Source organism: Sinocyclocheilus rhinocerous, unplaced genomic scaffold (genome assembly GCF_001515625.1).
Source record: "Sinocyclocheilus rhinocerous isolate Xijiao unplaced genomic scaffold, SAMN03320098_v1.1 scaffold768, whole genome shotgun sequence".
In the NCBI taxonomy this organism is placed as follows: domain Eukaryota; kingdom Metazoa; phylum Chordata; class Actinopteri; order Cypriniformes; family Cyprinidae; genus Sinocyclocheilus; species Sinocyclocheilus rhinocerous.
The window spans coordinates 591604-614655 of NW_015634483.1; the positions used below are offsets into that span (position 1 = coordinate 591604).

Sequence of the window (23052 nt, forward strand, 5' to 3'; positions counted from 1 at the left end):
AAACTAAATCCTGGGGGGACTCATATATATATATATACACAGAAAAAATATTTGGTGTAGAATTAATTTTAAAACAATTTTTAAATTTCAAAATTTGCTATTAAATTTCACTAAATTAAAAATTTCCCCCTAAACTGAAAAATAATTTTCATTTTTTCAAACTCACTAGCTGCGTTTCCATTACCCTTCAAATTGTGCAAATTAAAATTGCGAATTGAAAATACGCCTAATGGAAACGCGTCAAATTTGCAAAAACTCCCATATATCGCAAAAAAAAGTTTACGCTCGCATATGGTGGTTTTTCAGGCAATTCGAAAAAGGAATATTATATATACAGAAAAAATATTTGGTGTAGAATTAATTTTAAAACAATTTTTAAATTTCAAAATTTGCTATTAAGTTTCACTAAATTAAAAATTTCCCACTAAACTGAAAAATAATTTTCATTTTTTCAAACTCACTAGCTGCGTTTCCATTACCCTTCAAATTGTGCAAATTAAAATTGCGAATTGAAAATACGCCTAATGGAAACGCGTCAAATTTGCAAAAACTCCCATATATCGCAAAAAAAAGTTTACGCTCGCATATGGTGGTTTTTCAGGCAATTCGAAAAAGGAATATTTCGCAAAACTGCAATGGAAACGTTTTTACCCTTCAAATTGTGCAAATTAAAATTGCGAATTGAAAATATGCCTAATGGAAACACGTCAAATTTGCAAAAACTCCCATATATCGCAAAAAAAATGTTTACGCTCGCATATGGTGGTTTTTCAGGCAATTCGAAAAAGGAATATTTCGCAAAACTGCAATGGAAACGTTTTTTTTCCCGCATTCACAGGTCACATGTAAAAAGTCATATGATCATTCTTCAATGTACTATAACCTCCAAGAAACACTTCATACGTGGCCGCTCTCCAGTATAAGGGGCTTTCCTGCCATTAATGCTTAGACAATTTACACTGCACACATCTGCGGCGCAGTGTGGCTCTGATACGGCCACTGAAGCTGATTGCGGCCACTCTAGTCAATGCTCGTGTTTATACCAGCCGCGCCACGCATGTTTCTGAAGCGGCTTTCCGCGCTGCTTCTGTAAAGATACACGCATACGCCTCCTTCTAATAAATATAGCCAAAATCTGTCAAAATCCCACCAAAATCCATTGCCATGACTTATCACGAGAGGAAAAATTTACGTTTTAGTTGCATAACATTGGTTAATGCAAACGCCGTCATTTCGCAATACATTTTTATCGACATTTATAAAATATCGCTAACGTTTTGCGCAAATCTGTAATGGAAATGTGCCTACTGTAGTATTTTGACAGACCATTCAGACTGCATTCAGACTTGACAGACTGCTTGTTTCCGTATATTTAAAGTGAATGTGAATGGTCTGTCAAGAACTAAAAGACAAAAAAAGGGAATAAAAGTGGTCCATATGATTCATACTCTATGTTTAAGTCTTCTGATAGTGTTATATCATAATATAGCTTTGTTTGATAATATAGCATAATATAGCTTTGTATGTGCAGCTCCACATTCAATAAATTTTTAAAAGATCAGCCTGGTTATTCTTTAAAAATTCCTCTTTTTTTGTTCCACCGAGGACAGAAAAACATTGGGCTTGGAACAACATGAGGGTGAGTAAGTAGTGACAGAAAAGGTGAACTACTTTTAAGTGAGTGTATGAAAGTAAGCACATAGATACCTTTGGAAGTGTATGTTTATTCATTTCCATAATTCATAAAACCATCCTTAACACCTAAAATGTAAATCAGTGGAAGTAATGACGCAAAATGGAGATGACAAAGGTTTTCCATCTCTTGAAAATCCACCATCTGATGGATTTCAATTCAGACACAAACACACAGAAACATCTAGTCTCGTATCTACAGCAGTCGTTCATGCAAGCCGACACGCTCAAAATGAGCAGGGTTGTAAAGAGGAAAAAGGTGAAAGACCAGTCAAATCCGACAATACCAGACGCCAAACACACACGTAAAACTCATGCAACAGCTGCTCCACCAGTACATGCTGATAACTAGCAAAGAAATGAATAAACAGTTCCATTTAGTTATTCCATACAAAGCAAAAAATGCAAACAAAGCTCTTCACAAAAACGAACCCCGTTATTATCATGTTATCAGTCATGATATCCATTAGACAACTCACACTATAAACAAGACTAAATATTTCACTTGTATTATTTTATGTGTAAGCAACATAAAACACACAAGCACCACAACCAATTCTGTTATCATAAATAAAAAACACAAAGACAATAAATTCAGAATGCATGGACATTATTCTATATTTATAGAGATATAAAAACATTTAGAAAATCAGGACTATAAAAGCAGGCCCTATAAAAATTCATCACATTTAAAACTCTTTTAGATGCTCTCTTAGACCAAAAAGGGTAAAAAAATAAATAAATACACATAAAAAAGTTGCTTATATAAATGCAACTATTTTGCACAAGAAATGTAAATGTTGCACCACAAATATAAGTCCTAACCAGGCAAGAGGCACAGGTTATTATATTTAATAATAATAAAAAAAAAACATAAAAAATTGTTACTTGAAGTAAAATGAATGTTAGCTGGAATAATATATATTCCAATTAGTTTAATTAATGTAGAACGAAAACTAAAACACAAACGAATAAAAACTATATAGGCAGAAAAAGATTTATAAAACTAATAAAACTGGCAAAAACACTAAATTACTAAAACCTCAACTTAAATTAAAATGGAAACAGAAAATATAAAAATTTAAACTAATTCAAAATATTAATAACAGTTATTTTAGTATCATGGAGATACTATTATAGCGGTTATTAGTATTTTGAATTAGTTTTCATTTTTATATTTCCCGTTTCCATTTTAATGAAGTGGAGCTGGATTATTGGACCAATGAGATTTGACTGTGGGCCGAACCCATCACAACGGCGGAAATAAAAACTGAACTGGAAATAGTGATTAACAAAATGGCTAGGCATTTGTCTCATCCCATTGTGTTAAAAAAACATGCAAGTTTCATTAAAACGTGAGCTGAATGGCTATTACGTTCTAAAACACTTTTTTGTGCTTTCATCTCCACAAACACAATTTTTTATGGCCTATGTTTATACTAAATCAGCATATATTAAATGAATTGGTGCGAAGTGAGTTAGCTGTGCTAACATACAGATTATGTAACATCTGAGTATACTTGACATATAATGACATCTAGCTGTCCTGATAGGGTAGTAGGTTAGAATGTGTCATTATGCAACTTTAATAAAGCAGCATTCTGAATTGAGAGGCACTTATGATTGAGACCATTTAAGAGATAGATCACCCAAAAACATTTTGTCCATACAATCAAAGTCAATGAGGTTTTGGACCCAATTTACATTAATTTTATGGGCAAAAATACTCATCAAAATAATTTCTTTTGTGTTCCGAAAAAACAGCGTAAGGTGACAATTTTTATTTTTGGGCGAACTGTCCCTTTAATGCTGTGAGTAGTGCTAGTGAATCTCAAGTAAGAATGGCACACGTGTTCTGCAGATACTGGTATCAGCGTCAGACAATAATGGGCAGCAAATCAGGGGCAGCATGCCAATCGATCTGGATTACATTCTGCATTGTACGTGAAAAGGGAAGCAAAACAAGGCTGGCAGCAAGTCCACAGAGCTGACATGAACATGCAGGTTTAATGTCTTTTTTTTTTTTTTTTGCTTTTAAATTATTCTAATTTTTCTCTTCCTCCTCTAGGGTTCGAAGAGGGTCTACTTACCGACATCGCAGCATGATCATTGTTGTTATTCTGAGCGGAAACCCCAAGAAAATAAAACACGGACAGGGAAAGAAAGTATAGCGATAATAAATGGACAGACAAAGGAAAATCAGAAAAACCAAGCATGCCTGGCAGAAAATAAATCAAGGAATACATTCACTTACAGGAAAGATGTTACATTGTTGAGAAACCAAAGCATAGCCAACTTAAACTGGAGGTTAAAGTAATTTGTTTAAGAGGACAGGGCAGCTGAATAGAAACGCAAGCAAGCTGTATCATTCTCAGTGAATGGATGGGCTGGGAGTTGTCTGTGTTGATTATGTGCAGGAATAGACAGAGATTTGATTGGTTTTGGAAACGGACGTCGTATGTTTGTGTAATGACACCTATAACACCAAACACGACATTCCTGTGCACATATGCATTGATTTACACCTAATATCAAACAGTGGAAAGTCAAAAGAGGGGCATAAACTAGAAAACGTGTTGGCTCCTAGAACTTCCGCCCAGGTATGACCATCTAAACACCTATAAATGCAACACTGATTGACGCCACACATGCAATAACACACATTACATGAACTCACAGGTGAAGAATGGTCACAAATTCATGGCGAGACTGCATATGAATAGGATGGTATGGAACTTACTGGAAGGTGTGTGAAGACCTGGAAGGTGCTACGCAGGAAGTTAATGAGGTCCATGAGGTAGCCGCTGGCCCTGCCGTCCGACTCTGCCATGCCCCATTCATAATCAGCCAGCTGAATGAATTCATCAATCTTCTGGTTGAGTTTGGTGTATATTTCTCCTTCAGCTGCATGTCTAGCATCCTAAAAATAATAAACCATGCATTCAAAATTTTCCTGAAGTGCACAAACACTGGTATAACCAACTACTATATGATTCCTGGGATGCTTTTAAATGGTATTGAAACAATAAATGTTGCAACAATTAAATGTATGCTTTTTTGTTTCACTTTTAAAAAAGGTAAATATTCCCTTTCAAATGCAATTCCAAGTTGTAAAACAACAACATTTGGAAAATTCCTCCAGAAGTGTACAAACACTAGTACAATCGTTTTCCAACTGAATCCTGAGATGCATTTAAATTTGTTTTACTTTTGACACTACAATCAAAAATATTCACGTGAATATCAAATGGCAAGCATTTTTTGCATATTAAAAGGTAAAAATGTTCTATCGAATGCAAGATTAAAAAACAGCGAAATGTGGAAAATTCCTAGTTGCACTGGAAATCAATTGCCAACTGAAGCAATAAATGTCGCAACCACTAAATCGTCATGCAACAATCGAACATAATTTGCATAGATATCAAATGGTAAAAATTTTGCGGATCTCAAATGGTTAATAATTATCTAACAAATGCAATTCCAAGTTGCAAAACAACAAAACGCGAAAAAAGGCGGGGTTAATACTTATGCAATGCAATTCATTGTAATCAAACTTGAGCAATGCCAACATGCTTCTGCGCGTTTAATGACTGAAAAGAGGTCACCTGATAACACCTTCGTTTCGACCTCTGTCATCTATGCTAGCTTTTCATGCTACAATTAAAAATATTTTCTAGGCATATCAATTGGTAAACGTGGTGGACCTTAAAAGGTTTAAAAAATCCTTATCGAATGCAATTTCACGTAGTAAAAAAACGAAATGTGGAAAGGGGTGGGGGTGAATACTTATGAAATTCATTGTAATCAAACTTGAGCAATGCTAACATGCTGTTGCATGTTTAATGACTCAAACAGAGGTCACCCAATAACACTTCTGGTTTGATACATTTAACACAGTAGCATCAAAACAAGCTCAGTATGCAGTTCGTGAAGCCTGAGGCGGCTCTTGTCCTGTGCTGTCGATGACAGCTTTACTCTGAGGGAACCACTCCAGATGGCTGCTCTCTGATCACAGTGAGCCCATGGCGGTTATACAACTGAGTGAAATGTGTAATTAAAGAACATGTCTGTGAATGACTTTTACCTTGAAGGTGGAAAGCCCGTAGAGTCTTGTGGTATGAACCGTTTCCGGGGAAACATTGGTGATGTTCGTGATAAAATCCTCCAGGTATTTACATGCGTGCTCTAAATGGGTGGTGTTGATGATAATTTGAACTAGCTGAAAAACATAACAGAAAGGAAGGCATACGTTATTTTCGAACTGAGCTTCGCAGACAGAATGAGGCGATTCGTCACATTAACGTTACCTCAGTTAATCCTATGTGTGGCTTTTTGATTAGATTTTGTAAGCAGCTGCTCAACGTCCTCGTCAGCAGCAGGTTGGTGGATTTACGGAGCATGTCGTCAATCTCAGTTGAGCTGAAATACAAGTTAACCAAGAAATATGTTCAATCTTTTCACAAAGACTTACTTTTTAATTATGTCTCATAAGATAGTCGACACATTGTTAACTCTTGCACGGATTGTTAGCTCATGCAAATATATACTCAGTTTCCTCTGACACATAGAAGGTTAAATCCTTTTTAAAGGCTTTGTCTGGACACCCGCATGTTATTTTCTTGATCAGGTGAACCTAAATTTGATTATACATTTGAATGGCAATCATTAAAAAATATTGCACACCATAACAGTGAACTTAACATATTTGACAGTCAATTATTATACTCCTTGACAATAGGTTATCGTAAGGCAAGGCAAGGCAAAGTTTATGTATATAGCACATTTCATGCACAATGGTAATTCAAAGTGCTTTACATATAAAAGGAATTAAATTAATCATAAAAAATATAAATCACAACAATAAAAACAATTTAAATGATTTAAAAATGTATTTAAAATTAATTAAAAGAGTTAAAAATGTTTATATATATAAAATGATTATACAGAATAAAAATGATTATACAGTGCAATCAGTTTGGACGTAGCACAGTGCTCATTTAGTAAAAGCACAGCTAAACAGCTAAACTAGCACATCTGATCTCTTCTGGAAGCTGGTTCCAACTGCAGGCGGCATAATAGCTAAAAGCAGATTACCCTTGTTTTGAGTGAACCCTTGGTATGTCTAACTGACTTGATCCTAATGATCTGAGTGGTCTGTTAGGTTTATATTCAGTGAGCATATCTGCAATGTATTTAGGTCCTAGGCCATTTAGTAATTTATAAACCAGTACTTTAAAATCAATCCTAAATGTAACTGGAAGCCAGTGTAAGGACCTAAGGACTGGTGTGATATGCTCAGATTTTCAGGTTCTTGTCAGAATTCTGGCAGCAGCGTTCTGGATGCGCTGCAGCTGTCTAATGGTCTTCTTGGGAAGGCCAGTGAGGAGACCATTACAATAATCCACCCTGCTGGTGATAAAGGCATGAACACGTTTCTCCAAGTCTTGACTGGAAACAAAACATCTAATTCTTGCAATGTTTTTGAGATGAGAGTATGCTAATTTAGTTACTGCTTTGATATGACTACTAAAACTAAGGTCTGACTCCAGAATCACACCAACATTCCTGACTTGATTTTTAGTTTTATTGTAGATAAAATACTGACAAGAAAAGGACACTTAAAATAATGTGTCCAAAGTGTCCACCACAAAAGAAAAAAATCATCATGATGCATGGTGATAAACCATTTTTTAGTTGCGGGGATTGTTCAGTTAGTAAAACGTTTCACTTGAAGAGCATTTAAATAGAATTTTAAAAACACTTATTCAGACTTTAAAAATAAATTTTATATATATAATGTTCACTGCAACTTTTTTTTTAAATTTAATTGTTATTTCAGAGGATGTTATTTTGAGGACATCAAGTCTATTTCAAGAAAACAAACCGAATGCGCAAAATATTTGCATGAGATTATTACATGGTTTCCCAAGGATAAAATATGATTTTTCAAAAGAAAATATACTATCATCAATGGACATGAAATTGACCTTTTTTTTTTTTTTTTTGCCATTTTCCACCAAAAATTTCAATTTATTTCAATTGATAGTTTTCACGTGACGTCACACCTTTATAGGAACGCCCAACCTGGAGGGCAAAACGAAGCTTTGCTCGACTGACCGACAGCTATTTTTACACAGATTGCATTAAGTAGTAATATAGTAAACCGCAGATATTAAAAGGCGACATTCAGTAAACACCTTATTGATGATGTATATTTTGTACAGGCAAGAAGATGAACCCAGAATATAAACACAATCTGCAAAGTTTCACATTAAATGGTTTCCCATAGAAAACAAATATAAGGAAAACACTGAACCATTAAGCGGATTGCGTTCATATTTCGGCCTCATCTGCTTGCCTATGTAAACTATGCATCATTAACATGGTGATTACTGAATTTGATCTTTAATATTACTGTTTTAAAGGGATAGTTGACCCAAAAATTTAAATTTGATGTTTATCTGCTTACCCCCAGGGCATCCAAGATGTAGGTGACTTTGTTTCTTCAGTAGAACACAAACAAAGATTTTTAACTCAAACTGTTGCAGTCTGTCAGTCATATAATGGAAGTGAATGGGAATCACGGCGCGTGAGCAACTTCTTCTACTTCTTGCTTTACGGCGGATCGCAGACTTATAAGTGCATTACCGCCACCTATCTCTCAAATGGACTATTGACACTCTACCTACAATCTCAATTAGGAGTGTCAATTAGGGCTGCACGATAAATCGAAATGGAATCGAGATCGCGATTCGACAGAAGCTGCGATTGTCATGCGTATCTTTCAGTGAAGCACGGTTCTGTGATCAGCAGTAAATCTCCATCCAAAGGCCAGAACACGTCACGCGCCGGCTGAAGAAGAAGACGCAAATGTGCTCAGAACAGTTTGGACATTACGGTGAATCAGAGGTAAAAAACGATATAAATACTGTTCAGTTTCTTGCACAGACCGATTTTATTCTTTTGAGAGGTGATCTAAATATTTGAGGCTGGAAAACAGATGGAAAATTGACAGGCTTGTGCTGCAGTTCTATGGATGTTTTGCCCTCCAAGTCTTCGAGCCGGTCACGTGACTGAAAGCTATGAATAGGACAGATCAGAATTGACAGGAAGTGAAGTGGAAGAGAGATGGGGGTGGGATTCGAGTCGGGATTCGAACTCAGGATGCCCGTTGTGCAACGACGCTGTATGTCGGCGTGATGCCCACAAGGCTATCGGCGCTGACTGAAATGTACCTTTTAAATTTTAAACTGACTATACTTATTTCAGTTTATTAAAGATATGTGGTACCAGGTCACCAATTTCCTATGCTATGCTAGTTTTTAAGCAAACCATAAATTTTTTTGCTCATTCTTCAGACACACATCTTTTAAATTTAGAACAATATTTTGTCCATTTATTTATTTATTTGCCAAGTAGACACGTAACATGACACTACTTGAGCAAGAGAGAGACAATTCAAATACAGTGTAGCATTATAGCAGCTGACGTGCTACTCTGCTATTTGCCAGAAAAATTAGATTGTTAGCGGAAAGCAACATTGTTTCGAAAACAACCACGCCCTTAAAAAATTTTATTCACATCTCTACTTTTGTACATTATGCCCCCAAAATGATTTTTCTTTTTGCAGAATGCAAAATAATTTATTTTAAAGAATGCTGTGGTCAAAACAACATTAAACCCCATTGACTTTCATTGTATGGACAAAAACAATTGGTGAGTAAAGATGAGTAAATGGTGACAGAATTTCCTTTTTTTCTCTCTCTTTAACCAAGCACAGTATGCTTGCTGTCTGCACCCATTAGTACTGACCGCATCCACAACTAGCCCTACTACTGCCCAGCACGCTTGTAAGGTGCGAGTGTTTACAGGACACTGCTGGTTGGTGTTGATTTTGCGGTTGGGGACTGTGTGTCTCAGTGTGGGGTGTTGATTAGGAGGGAGTGATCAGGTGGGAAATGCTCCATGAAGAGGTGCAGAGGTCGCTCATTATCGCTTGCTTAAATAACAAAGAAACCATTAGAGAGGAGTGTGAAATCTGCAGTCGTTTGCATTGATTAGTGGAGGGACAGGAGGGGAAAAGACTGTGTTAGATCAATCCATAAGTGCTCTGACAGCCTCATGTGGGTCTCCTCACTCTTCTCACTGCTCAAAGCAAAAGCAGTTTGGCTGGTATTCTGTGGAAATGCCTGGGCGAGCGCCGGCTCAGCCTCTGCACCACTTTGGTGGAAAAGGGACAATGAGAAGACAGTTGACTAATATGCAACTTTTGACGACCAATATAAAGCCGATATATAATGTATATATATCACACCATTCAATTTAATGCTGCAGTCCTTACTTTTTTTGTGTTCAAAATTTACAAAATGTATATAATAAGCGAATACATGATGAATCCATTTTCCAAACCGTGTTTTTGGCTTTTGCTGAATCACTACGTTACACTTATAATAAGATTTTATATTCGGACTATTTCAGACTGGTACTGGTGGAACCACTGCGGAGTAGCCCAGTACCTGCGTGATTCGTTATAGACATAAACAGAGAGAAGTAGCTCCAGCTACAATGTTCTTCCACAAGACGCATGCAGTTCTGTTTATCAACCGCTAGAGCGCCAAAAGTTACGGACTGCAGCTTTAAAGGTGATAAGTAACACACACAGCAGTGAAATTTATATTTATTTGACATAATATTTATAACCCATTTTCCACTAAACACTAACACATTTGGTAAATATATTCATTCTGAGACTATTTTGGCATCATACAAGGCACTAATTAATTCAATTAATTTGCCAAAATGGCTTTCTTGGAAAAAATCTGTCAGAATATCCATTAACATATTAGACTGATTTCCGAATTGATTTCCAAACTAGAAATCATGTGAAAATGAATCAATATGAAAAAAATTATATATGGTAACACATTATACAATTTAAAGACAGTAAATATCATGCTGCAAATGTTTAATATCTAAATTAAAAATAATTTGAAAATAAATAAATATGAAAAAAACTACTGATATTTATGATATTACACTATTTAAATTATAGATAATAACACTGCAGTGTTGCCGCAGTGCTATTAATATTTGTTTTACATAGTGCTGTCAAAATCGGCGTTAACGAAGACGATTAATTTTTACAGTTTAACGGCATTAAAATATTTGCTTGTAGCGCACTCTTCAATTGCATGCACAAATGCAATGCTATGCTATGAAATGTATATAATTTTATATTAAAACACGAAAGAAACTACGACCATGCAATTTCGTAGTTATGTCATCAGTTAAGTCATTAAGTTACCAAAAATGCGACTGAAGCCTTAAAATTGTTCATGCATGGAAGTATTAGTTATAAATGAGTCAGATTTAAGAACATGTCTCTGAAACGCAGCGATTTTCAAAACTGTCCTGGAGCACCCCAGCACTGTCTCCCTCATCTGACACACCCGATTCAACTTGTCAACTCATTAGTAGAGACTTTAAGAACTGAAGTGGGACAGAAAAGTTGTGAGTTGTGAGAAAATACGATGTATGTCAGATCCACGTCAAGCAGAAAAGTTGTGAGTTGTGAGAAAATACGATGTGTGTCAGATCCACGTCAAGTTCAGCAGCGGCAGCTCTTAAAGTAATAGCACCAAAAAAACCTAACCCAGCTGCTGTGATGCCTGTTAATCAAAGAACAAAAGAAATAAAAAAATAAAAATAAAATAAAAAAAGAATAAATCAATAACTGTTGTAGCGTAAAAGGGGTCATATGATGCGATTTAAATTTTTCCTTTCTCTTTGGAGTGTTACAAGCTCTTGGTGCATAAAGAAGATCTGTAAAATTGCAAAGACTAAAGTCTCAAATCCAGCCACGCCTACCTAAACCGGCTCGTTCTAACACGCCCCCACATGTCTACGTCACGATGTGGGAAGATTTTGCATAACGCCGCCCAAATGTTCATGCAAAGAAAGAAGGCGTAACTTTTATTCTTTTATTGTCATTTCTAGGATCACAAATGCATGGTTTTATGTTTACGCGGCGCAATGCTACGCAACGCGTAAAAAGACAGTATAAGTCATTATAATCTTGTAATCATATCCCCACTGGATGCAACAAATGCCTCGTTTATAATGGGTTTTAATGTTTTTGTCTCGTTGCTCCGGGACACGCCATCACAGTATGGTAAGGGGCGTAACATTTCCGTCACCCGCTTGAGGTATTCTATGAGACGCGCGATCTGCGCTGCCTCGTCTCTCTCTCGCGTGCGTTCTGCAGCAGTCACTTGGATAAGTCGTTGTTACTTGTTGACTTTTGATGAGTTTGAGCACGTGATGCGCGCTGTGAAAAAGTGTGTTGGAAACACAAATTGAGGACCAATCTACACCTTATTGATGACCCGTGGCGTTAATATACTGCATCTGTGCCAGCGCGTGATGTAATAAGTTATTTTTTAAAGTCTAATAAATGTAAAAATTTATAGTTCTTAATTATACTGTAATGTTGAATGGCTACAGTCAATGGTTAAACTTTAGAGAAAAAAATCTATTTCATAGAGATATCAGTAGTGTTGGTATCAGTGATACTCGCATTCAGTCATAAAAAACAACTAAAATATAAATCGATTAATCACGATTAATCACAATTTCAGGAAAAATGTGCAATTAATTAGTTATTTTTAATCGATTGACAGCACTAGTTTTACATAATATTTACTAAATTAGAAATCATTTGAAAACATGTATCAATATGAATTTAAAAAAAAATTAAGTTAAAATGTGTGACACTATTCAATTTAAAGATAGAAAATAACATGTTGCATTGAAATTTATGTTTATTTTACATAATATTTACTAAATTAGAAATAATTTGAAAATGGAAAACATTATATGAACTTGATAAAAAAAAATCTAGCAAGTCTGTGTGTACAGCAAATTATATGTTCTCTTATTTTACATACAGTAAACTCTGAATATGACAGTGCATACATCAGAGGATCTAAAAGTTGGATTCCAAAAGTTTGCAAAGTATGTGGCATTAAAGGGGTCATATGATGCTTTTTAAAAGATCATTATTTTGTGTATTTGGTGTAACAGAATATGTTGACATGCTTTAATGTTCAAAAAACACATTATTTTTCAAATACTGTACATTTTTCTGAGATATTCAACAACTTTTTAATGGATAAAAAGCATTTTTGCTGAATGCCGACAGCATATGAGTAAGTATTGTAGCGCTTACCTTTGTATTATTATTATTAATATAAAAGTAAACGCAATAATTATTTTTCAAATTTCATTTTCTTTCTTTGTTTAAAAGTTCGGTCTAATAATTTATAAGATAGTAAACAGTTAAACAAAGACAATAAACTAAATAAAATTGAGAATGAGAGCTCAGGTGCTAGTGTTCTCAGCGTTGCCAAAATAAAAATAAAAACTCTTGCTTTTGAAACTTGTTGGGCAAAAAGAAAAACGTAGCAGCTGCTACAATATAAAAAAAAAGCCAAATATCAGCCGATAAATATCAGCATTGGTGATCCACTGGTCAACCACTAATCTCTGCTGCTGAGCAGTGGCTACTCGCCTCAGAGGGACAGTGAGAGGTAAAATCCTCCAGCTATGTGCACTTCTAACCCTCTGGGAAAGAATTTGGGGTGCCAGTGACAAGCACAACACAGACCCCTCACAACGACCAGCCGAATGCCATGGAGCTTAAAGAGAACAAATATTGGCAGAAGAGATGGCTAGGGGTGGAGGGGAGGGTGGTGGTTTTAAAGACAGTTCAGAACCGTAAATGAGGGCTTCCCATGGAGAAGGTCATGTCACGATAACAGCTTCACAAGCCAAATTCTGCCAAATTCTGTTTCTAGATGTCTTCTTTTTGGTTGTTTTGCTACATGACATTTACATTTACATTTAGTCATTTAGCAGACGCTTTTATCCAAAGCGACTTACAAATGAGGACAATGGAAGCAATCAAAATCAACAAAAGGGCAACGATATGCAAGTGCTATAACAAGTCTCAGTTAGCTTAATGCAGTACACGTAACAAGTTTTTTTAAAAATTATATAATAAATAAAGAAAACAGATAGAGTAGAAAAAGAATAGAGCAAGCTAGTGTTAGAGGCCTTTTTGCTTTTGTTAATTTAAAAGCAGTCAAAACTAACAAAAGAGCAACAATATATAAGTGCAAATGACAAGTCTCGGTTAGCCTAACGCAGTACACATAGCAGTGTATATATATATATATTATACACACACACAAACAAAGAAAAACAAGTAGATAGAATAGGAAAAAAAAATAGAAAGCTAGTGTTAGTTGATTTTTTTTTAAATAAAAAATAATATAAATAGATATAGTAGAATTAAAATAGAATAGAAAGTGTTAGAGTTAGAGGGTCAAATAAAGGTGGAACAGATGTGTTTTTAGTCGTTTCTTGAAGATGGTTAAGGACTCAGCTGCTCGGATTGAGTTGGGCAGGTCATTCCACCAGGAGGGAACAGTTAGTGAAAAAGTCTGTGAAAGTGATTTTGTGCCTCTTTTAGATGGCACAATAATACGCCGTTCACTTGCAGAACGCAAGGTTCTAGAGGGCACATAACTCTGAAGTAATGAATTTAGGTAAATGGGTGCAGAGCCAGTGGTGGTTTTGTAGGCAAACATTAATGCCTTGAATTTTTTGCGGGCAGCTATTGGTAGCCAGTGCAAATTGATGAACAGAGGTGTGACGTGTTCTTTTCGGCTCATTAAAGATTAATCTTGCAGCGGCATTTTGGATTAGTTGTAGAGGTTTGATAGAAGTGGCTGGAAGACCTGCCAAGAGAGCATTGCAATAGTCCAGCCTGGACAGAACAAGAGCTTGAACAAGGAGTTGTGAAGCATGTTCCGAAAGAAAGGGCCTGAACTTCTTGATGTTTAATAAAGCAAATCTGCAGGACCGGACAGTTTTAGCAATGTGGTCTGAGAAAGTCAGCTGATCATCAATCATAACTCCAAGGTTTCTGGCTGTTTTTGAAGGAGTTATGGTTGATGTGCCTAACTGGATGGTGAAATTGTGATGAAACAATGGGTTTGATGGAACTACAAGCAGTTCTGTCTTGGCAAGGTTCAGTTGAAGGTCATGGTCCTTCATCCAGCAAGAAATGTCAGTTAGACAAGCTGAGATGCGAGCAGCTATCGTCGGATCATCAGGATGGAATGAGAGGTAGAGTTGAGTGTCATCAGCATAGCAGTGATATGAAAAGCCATGTTTCTGAATGACAGAACCTAGTGATGCCATGTAGACAGAGAAAAGAAGTGGTCCAAGAACTGAGCCCTGAGGCACCCCAGTTGTTAGATGTTGCGACTTGGACACCTCACCTTCCCAAGATACCTTGAAGGACCTATCTCAGAGGTAAGACTCAAACCATTGGAGTGCGGTTCCTGAGATGGCCTTTGCCAATAGGGTTGACAGGAGGATCTGGTATTTAACCGTGTCAAAAGCAGCGGACAGATCCAGCAAGGTAAGTATTGAAGATTTGTGTATTTGCTAACAAGATTCTACATCCAAAGTTGATTTTCGATTAATATTTGCATTTTGTTCTGAACAAGAATAAGCACACTGGATGAATGAGAATGAAAATTGCTGAATGTCTTCTGTCTGTAGATTCATGGGTGTTGTGGATTCTGCTCACCTGCGATGGAGTGACTCGGAGAACTTCAAGCTGGCGTAAATAAACTCCTTCACTTGAGAGTAGATTTGAGGCACTGACTGGGACATGGGCAGCTTCTTTGGAAATTGTTGCTGATTAATAAACAAGAAAGACAATAAAAGGTGATTCATGTCCAGTCGATAAGAACAGACATTCACAACCCATTTTCCAAGAAATACTTGCACTTTCTTTTGTGTTCACTTGTGAATCACACTGGTATATACAGTGGGTACGGAAAGTATTCAGACCCCCTTAAATTTTTCACTCTTTGTTATATTGCAGCCATTTGCTAAAATCATTTAATTTAAGGGGGTCTGAATACTTTCCGTACCCACTGTATATTTTTTTCAATACAAGGTACGAATTCTCTCAAATAATTGGCCAAAATGGCTTTCTTGGAAAGAATCTTTTAGAATATCCATCAGCATATTAGTTCGATTTCTGAATCACTGGATTATTGGCTGCTGAAAATTCAGCATTGCCATCACAGAAATATATTACATTTTAAAATATATTAAAACAGAATTCAGTTTGTTTAAATTGTCAAATGTTTTATAAGAGACTTCTTTCATACATTATTGAATATTTCAACCTTTTCTATCTCTGCATCATGGAAGGGGAAGCGACTGATCACGGCCTTATACTCCTCTTCATTTTCCACTGGAATGGGGCTGTAGTTGTCCTGTTCAAAAATATCCCTGTTTCAGCAGAGGAAACACAGATGTCACTGTATAACGCAGAATCTACCCATATCAATTCACTAACACCAGAAACAATGCAGTTGTAGTTCAGCTCACCTGAACACCAGGGCCCATTTTTTGAGCAATGTTTCGTTGTACTGATCTCTAACCTCAAACAAAAGTTCAAAAAGTCTGTTGACAGGGAAGCCATAACCCTACAAAACCAAGGCAATTACAGAATCAGAATGAGCTTTGCCAGGTATGTTTACACACACAAGGAATTTGTTTTAGTGACAGAAGCTCCACAGTGCAACAGAATGACAGTGACAAGATATACTTTAAACAAAAATTTGGAGAATACCTGTAAAGTGTCTGCAAATATAACTATCAGGTTCTTCAGTTCTAGGACCAGGTCGGGATCACTGCAGTAGGACTAGTGGGTTAAAAAAAAAAATAATAATAATGATAAGAATGACAACAAAATGGTGCATCTTCACATTAGCAGTCTTCACAAATGTGTTTAGAACATAAAGCATCTATGGGTGAATCTTTTAAAGAAATGTGCAGGTCATATTTCACTCCAAATAAAATAAAGAAATAAAATTAGCAAAATGATTTGACAAGATTTTAGAAGTGAAGCCAATTTATCATGATAACAAATGACAACAAATAAAATCACTCTTATATATTATCATCATAATTTACCATAAAGAAATATTAGATATAGGCCTATATATTTTTAGATGTATTCGATAGATATATTTTTACTTTTCTTTTAAATTACTTTTTTTTTTAACTGATAACTTGAGAACTGGATGAAGTTTGTACTTAATTAAATGTATTATTGCAAAATATATTTTCTTTCATTCTTTTAATTTTGGTTTGAAATATGAGCTAGACATTCTTTCATTCGATTAACCTCTAAAACTGTACAATAAAACCTTGTGTTATCAATCCATTCAAACAGAGGATCCAAGATCCAATGAATCACGTTTCTGCAGGCCAGATTAGTTTAGGTTCAACGCCTCCCTCTAAAACCCCTTTCACACTGCACGTTGGTCCCGGAAAATTGCCGGAGTGCCTTCTGTGTGAACGCAAACACGTCCCGGGATTGATTCCGGGATCGATCCCGGGTTGGGGACCTAGTAACATTGCCGGGTTCAACCAGGAAGTATGCTCTGTGTGAACAAAAGCCAGAATCAATGGCGTAAAGGGTGTGTCGTAGTGATGACGCACTTTATTGTGCGACTCTTTTGCCGGGTGTTTTGAAGGCAGATCAATGTTCGCGACGAAAAAATATGTGCAAACTGTAATGAAGCAGAGATCAGGTAGCTCCTCACTATCTGCGCTGAAGCTGTGATCGTTCACCAGCTAGTGAAATGGAACGCGTCACATTACACGTCACATCATAACGTCACGTGTCTTTACGGGATCTATACGGGATGCGTGTGAACGCACACACAGATTCCGGAAAATCACTGGCAGTGTGAATGAACCACAATCAAACGATCCCGGGACAAATCACGGGACACATTATCCGTGTATTTTCCGGAATTTCTGTGTGAAAGAGGCTTAAATGGGTAACTCACAGCCAGTCACTCATTGATCAAATACACTTGTGTCTTAATGAGTCTTTAGGTTACATTAGCATCTAAATGAGGCCGTCCAGCCCTCCCCCGCTGCTGATGGAGGAGGCCTGTCCGTGAGCTTAAATAGGAGAGAGCAGTGATTGACCCAGGCAGGGGAGTGATGGCTGACAGGATTAGTCAGTGTCTGAGCACACAGGCCTGCCCACCCACCGCCATATGAAACCACACGGCACAGTGCGGCACCACTCCAATCGCTGAGCATCTATGATGTGACAAGTGTCCAAACTCAAACACACTTCATTACATCATAAAAAAAACAGACAAACTAAAAAACAAAGCTATTTGAGACTTCTATAACAAGAACAGACGCCAAGTTAAAGATTTTTGTTATTACCCTCTTTTAATACACACTATTTACTTTATTAGGTAATTAAAACCATAAAAAATACTATAACCACTATAATATGCAGTTATTGGGTTATATTTTAATAATATTTTAATGTTAATTAGATTTTTCATTATTATCTTTCTTTTTATTTACTTACTGTAAATTGGAACTTTTTAAAAAATAAGTAAAAGGTTAATTAGATTTGGCCAAATTCTTTTTTTTAATTAAAAAGTAAATAAATAATAGTACATCTCAATATTAATTACATTAATATAAATACTAGAAATATCATTTAACATAATAATAAAAAAAGTTTAAAAAAACAATACAAATAAAAAGAGGGATGTTAAATACGTTTGAGGTGTTTTGGCAACTTAATGCAGTTCTCAATCAATAATTGATGTGTTTAACTAGTTAATGATTTACGGTTAACTGCAGATGTGAGTTACGTTATGAGAAACCGCTATCAACATTAACATAAGGCTGGCAGCAGCTTTAGCCTCCACAAAGATCTCCAGAGCATTTAACCATGAGCCAGACGAGTCTCTTCCAGGTTGGTGGGGTTAGATAGTGAGGGTGGTTGTACAGGAGCTGCAGGTTTGATTTACAGCCCCTTGCACTAGTGTGATTCTCTTGTTAAACATTTAGATAGGGCGCAGTGGCCTGCCTCTCAGACGCGGGGAGTGAGTGCGTAAATCACACGGTTAAATAAGCACTGGTCAGGCTGCAACACACGCCGTCACTCCACACTTCAGGACGTGATGTACTTCATTGACAAGCATTTGGACGAGAACACAAACACACACACGTGGATATATGACCCCTAAAACAAAACAAAGAACGTAGAATATTTTCATAGGATACTATTTAAATTTCATTACTTTAAACTATTTATAAGGTTATGTGTGATGTAATTATTAAATAATGATATTATTTAAAAAATATCATTATTTTAAATGATATATCTATTATTAATATTTATTATATTCATAATTTATATTTATATAATTCATATTTAGGTGTATTATTTATTTCCTTTTTTTTATTTTTATAATATAATTACACAAAATCTAATTAAACTGGAACTTGTTTAACATAAGCAAATGAACAAGGAAGATAATGGTTATTACAAGTTAAAATCACAGTAGCATTCTTTAAAAAGGATAAAATATAACATGATAACTGCAATATTATAGTGGTTGCATCAAGAAAACAAATATATTCAAGCAATTCCTCATGATACACACATCATATTGTCAAATAACATCATATTAGTCATTTTTTGGTTGGTTTAATAAAAAAAACAAGAAAATAGCTTTTGTGAGTGTATATGCGTTTTGACCAGTGAATCACCATGACTTTTTGTTCTTTAATTATTACTACGATTTTAAAACATTTTTATAGAGATTTCTGGTGTCCGGTATCAAATCTTGGAATTAATAAATTTAAATGACTATAAAAATGACAACAATGACACAAAACAAACAAAAAAAAATTTTGCTTTCACATTGTACTTTTTTTTTTTTAAATGTGAGATTACTGGAGTACATTTTACAAGAAAATACTACTTCAGTCTTTCTAATTCAAAATTCCATGTTTAATATGCTCCTTGCTGTTTCTCTGTAATTATTTGTGAAACTGACTAGAATTTCTGAATGAAAATTGTTTCAAAGTAAATCCTACACCAATTTTTTTTCAGCGCAGGCCGCTCAGGAGCTAAGAGGGCTTTAGTCGTGTCTTTCAGGGAAGTTTATTTTCAAAACAAGGCATTTGGAATGATAATTGGAAGCATTTCCTGGTGAGCCCTTTCAGTGACGATCCATTCAATCTGATCTAATGGAGAGGTCAGTTGGGCCTAATGAGGACAGATTGCAACAATAACAGCAGATTAACTGTGAATATTCTAAACTGCTGGGGCTGAGAGTGTGTTTGGAGGGTCAGTCAGTTGTAAATCAGTGAGGGATTATGCAAATACCCTGCGGCTGAAGCCTCACAGCCTGAGTCCTGCGGCCTCTTTTGTGGTGTCTCGTGACTTTTGTTTCAAGGGATTCATACTCCAGGTCTCCGCATCGTAAGTGCAATGCTGTATCAGGTGGGCTACCAAGCAAGTTTACTAAACCCGAAAAGCCATACATATGAAGCAAGTTATGCAATGCGAATATCAAAAATGTACACAATCAATCACTATGGTAACAGTATTTTGAGGTCATAATATAGTATTGTGCAAGGAACTTTGTGGAAGCTTTTATTTTTTCAATTATTTGCCTCATTATTGTAGGAATAAAAGTGGTTGTCGTTTTGCTGCATCTAGTGTTCATTTCAGCTGGAAACTGGAGTGAAATGTATGTGTAGGTACGTTTATATGTGGTTTGACTGAAATTTAGGCAAAGTGTATTTCCTAAGAACTGGAAACATACAATATCTCTGAACGCAAAGCACCTCTCTCTTCTCTCTCTTCTCGGTGTGGTATTTCCAAAGAACTGGAAACATACAATATCTCTGAACGCAAAGCACCTGCGCCCCCTCTCTCTTCTCGGTGTGGCTGAAGAGTGGCCCTCGGCCCTTGCCAGCACCTGTGAGCTCTCGGGTAGCACAGCGGTCAAAAGCGCTCGTGTTCTCATTAACTGAACCATTGAGGGGAAAGCACTCGACTCATCCTACGGCCAGTGAATGCACCGCAGTTTGTGCACAATCTGAATGCCGAAGCGAAATAACTTTTTCACTGCTTTGTTTTTACGGCAAAAAGGGGGTTAACTGCTCGGTCAGTCCCATTAGATGCTGCAGTCTGACCCCTTTTGTTGGCGTGTTGAAGGACTCGGTATTAGTTCTGACCAGATGAGCGATGGCACCGAGCGCTAACAAACTCAATCTCACCTCTCCACAGTCAAAACTCTGGAAATCCCTTTGCTTATATAAGCCATTAATGTTCGAGGAGCCACTTTGAGAGAAAAGCCTTTCCTTTTGTTGGCGTGTTGAAGGACTCGGGATTAGTTCTGACCAGATGAGCGATGGCACCGAGCGCTAACAAACTCAATCTCACCTCTCCACAGTTTGCGTTTGGTTTAAAGCAAAAATAATATTGATGGCACGACAGTCAAAACTCTGGAAATCCCTTTGCTTATATAAGCCATTAATGTTCGAGGAGCCACTTTGAGAGAAAAGCCTTTCAATGAAAACGCACTGTCAACTCAGAGGCTGGAGATTAGAAACAGATCAACAGGAATGTTTCTCAATAAAACACATATTGTGTTCTACTGCAGAACCCAAATAGACTTTCATAACATGTTATGGAGACAGGCTGTTGATATATTGGTTGTTCACTGTGTGCACGGCACATTTGTAGTAAAAGAGATGCTGGGAATTACCAAAACAGTGTAGATGTGAAGACATCGGTAGACTGGCGAAAAATCCACCAGATCCTGCACCGTCAAGACCTTAAAAAGAAAACCGACAAAGTTAAAGAAACATTTCCTGACCCAAGTGCCTTTACTGGCAATGAATTAAACAGTGAAGCTTCAACTATATTTATGATGTTTTCAGAAGAGATCTTTGAATTGAACAACATATAAAGATTCAACAAAATATCCCTTCAAAACATTTTTAAGGCATATAAATATATTATGGTTTTATTATTTGTCATACAAGAAAAATTATTATAATTTTTATATATTGTGGTATAAGCATAATCAATTAATAAGCAATTATTAATAGTTTAATTAATAACACAATATGTACAATAATTAATCAAATACTGTTATAATAAGCAAATAAGTACTTTTTAAATTCTCTCTCTCTCTCTCTATATATATATATATATATATATATATATATACACACATTACTTTCATTACAGTAATGGTAAACATCATAGTATAAATATAATAAAATAATAAATAACTATCAATAATTAAATCAATTATAATAATATATTCTATATTATAAAATACAATACAATAACTAATAATATAATATTTTAAGTATTAAGCAAATGAGCATTATTAAAAGTCTAATTCAAGTATTTATGCATCATAGGATTTGTTGTACTGCCTTTACACAGTTTTACCACATTTTTATGCTGGTTTTAAATGTATTTTTACTAGTGCTGGGCAACGATTAAATTTTGTTTTAATTGCGATTAATCGCATGGTTTTCTGTGTTTAATCACATTGTTATGCACAAAATTAATTTGCAATAGCATTTGGTTTGCAAACACTTTAAACAAATAAGGTGCTTTTTATAGCAGTATTCCTTTTACATAGTAGCAGTTAAAATATTTATTGTAAATCTCAACTTATAACATTAATGTAATCAAATTAAATATAAAACCACAGCTATTTGCCACTGCCACGGCATTAACGTTTTTATAGAAAATATTTTATAGTTTGTTATAGAAAAATAACTTATGCACAGAGTCCAGAGCCTCGATCATAACAGTATAACAGGCACCTTCCGAGTAGAGACCTGCACAATCGCGAGACCCAACGTAACAGAGTGCGGCGCGAGACAACACTTGATGGGCGAGTGCGGGTGCAGGCGGGTAGAGACTAGTGTGCGGGATGAGGGAGAATAAGGGTGTACTCACACTAGGCAATCTTAACAGTGCCTGAGCGCGTTTGACCTCCAAAGCCGGGTTTGTTTGACTAGTGTGATCGCTCCGTGCCGCGCTTCGGAGCGGTTCGTTTAGGCGTCCCTGGCTCGGTTGGAAGAGGTGGGCCAGAGTGCGGTTCAGTAGGGCTCATGCGCGGCACGCATGTAGGTGAGAGCGCTAACCGCGCCGGAGCGCCGAACTTCTGATACGTGCAGCATGATTGCGTGTACATTTCTTAGCGGCAAAAGCGATAGATCTGTAAAGCAATATATTGTGAGAGGGCCATGTGTTACCGCGTCCCAAACGACTCAAAATAATAATAAACCACAAAGTTAACAAAACGATGCACTCCACTGTGCTGAGCGAGAGCACTTCTCTGCTGTCTTCACGTGCTATCGGAAACTTCAGAGCCAGTGAGCAACGGACTTTCATAATAA

General features: G+C 36.2%; 1 protein-coding gene across 1 annotated transcript in view; it reads right to left on the reverse strand.

Moving 5' to 3' along the window:
* Positions 1-23052, reverse strand: part of LOC107745664 (exocyst complex component 6-like) — a 59492-nt gene that overhangs the window by 14765 nt on the left and 21675 nt on the right. The window contains exons 8-16 of the mRNA XM_016559589.1: positions 21393-21461; positions 16412-16483; positions 16168-16265; positions 15963-16068; positions 15353-15462; positions 6000-6111; positions 5777-5911; positions 4433-4612; positions 3783-3812 (exon numbers count right to left, since the gene is read on the reverse strand). Of these exons, the coding sequence (XP_016415075.1) occupies positions 3783-3812; positions 4433-4612; positions 5777-5911; positions 6000-6111; positions 15353-15462; positions 15963-16068; positions 16168-16265; positions 16412-16483; positions 21393-21461 (912 nt within the window). The remainder of the gene's footprint in view (positions 1-3782; positions 3813-4432; positions 4613-5776; positions 5912-5999; positions 6112-15352; positions 15463-15962; positions 16069-16167; positions 16266-16411; positions 16484-21392; positions 21462-23052) is intronic.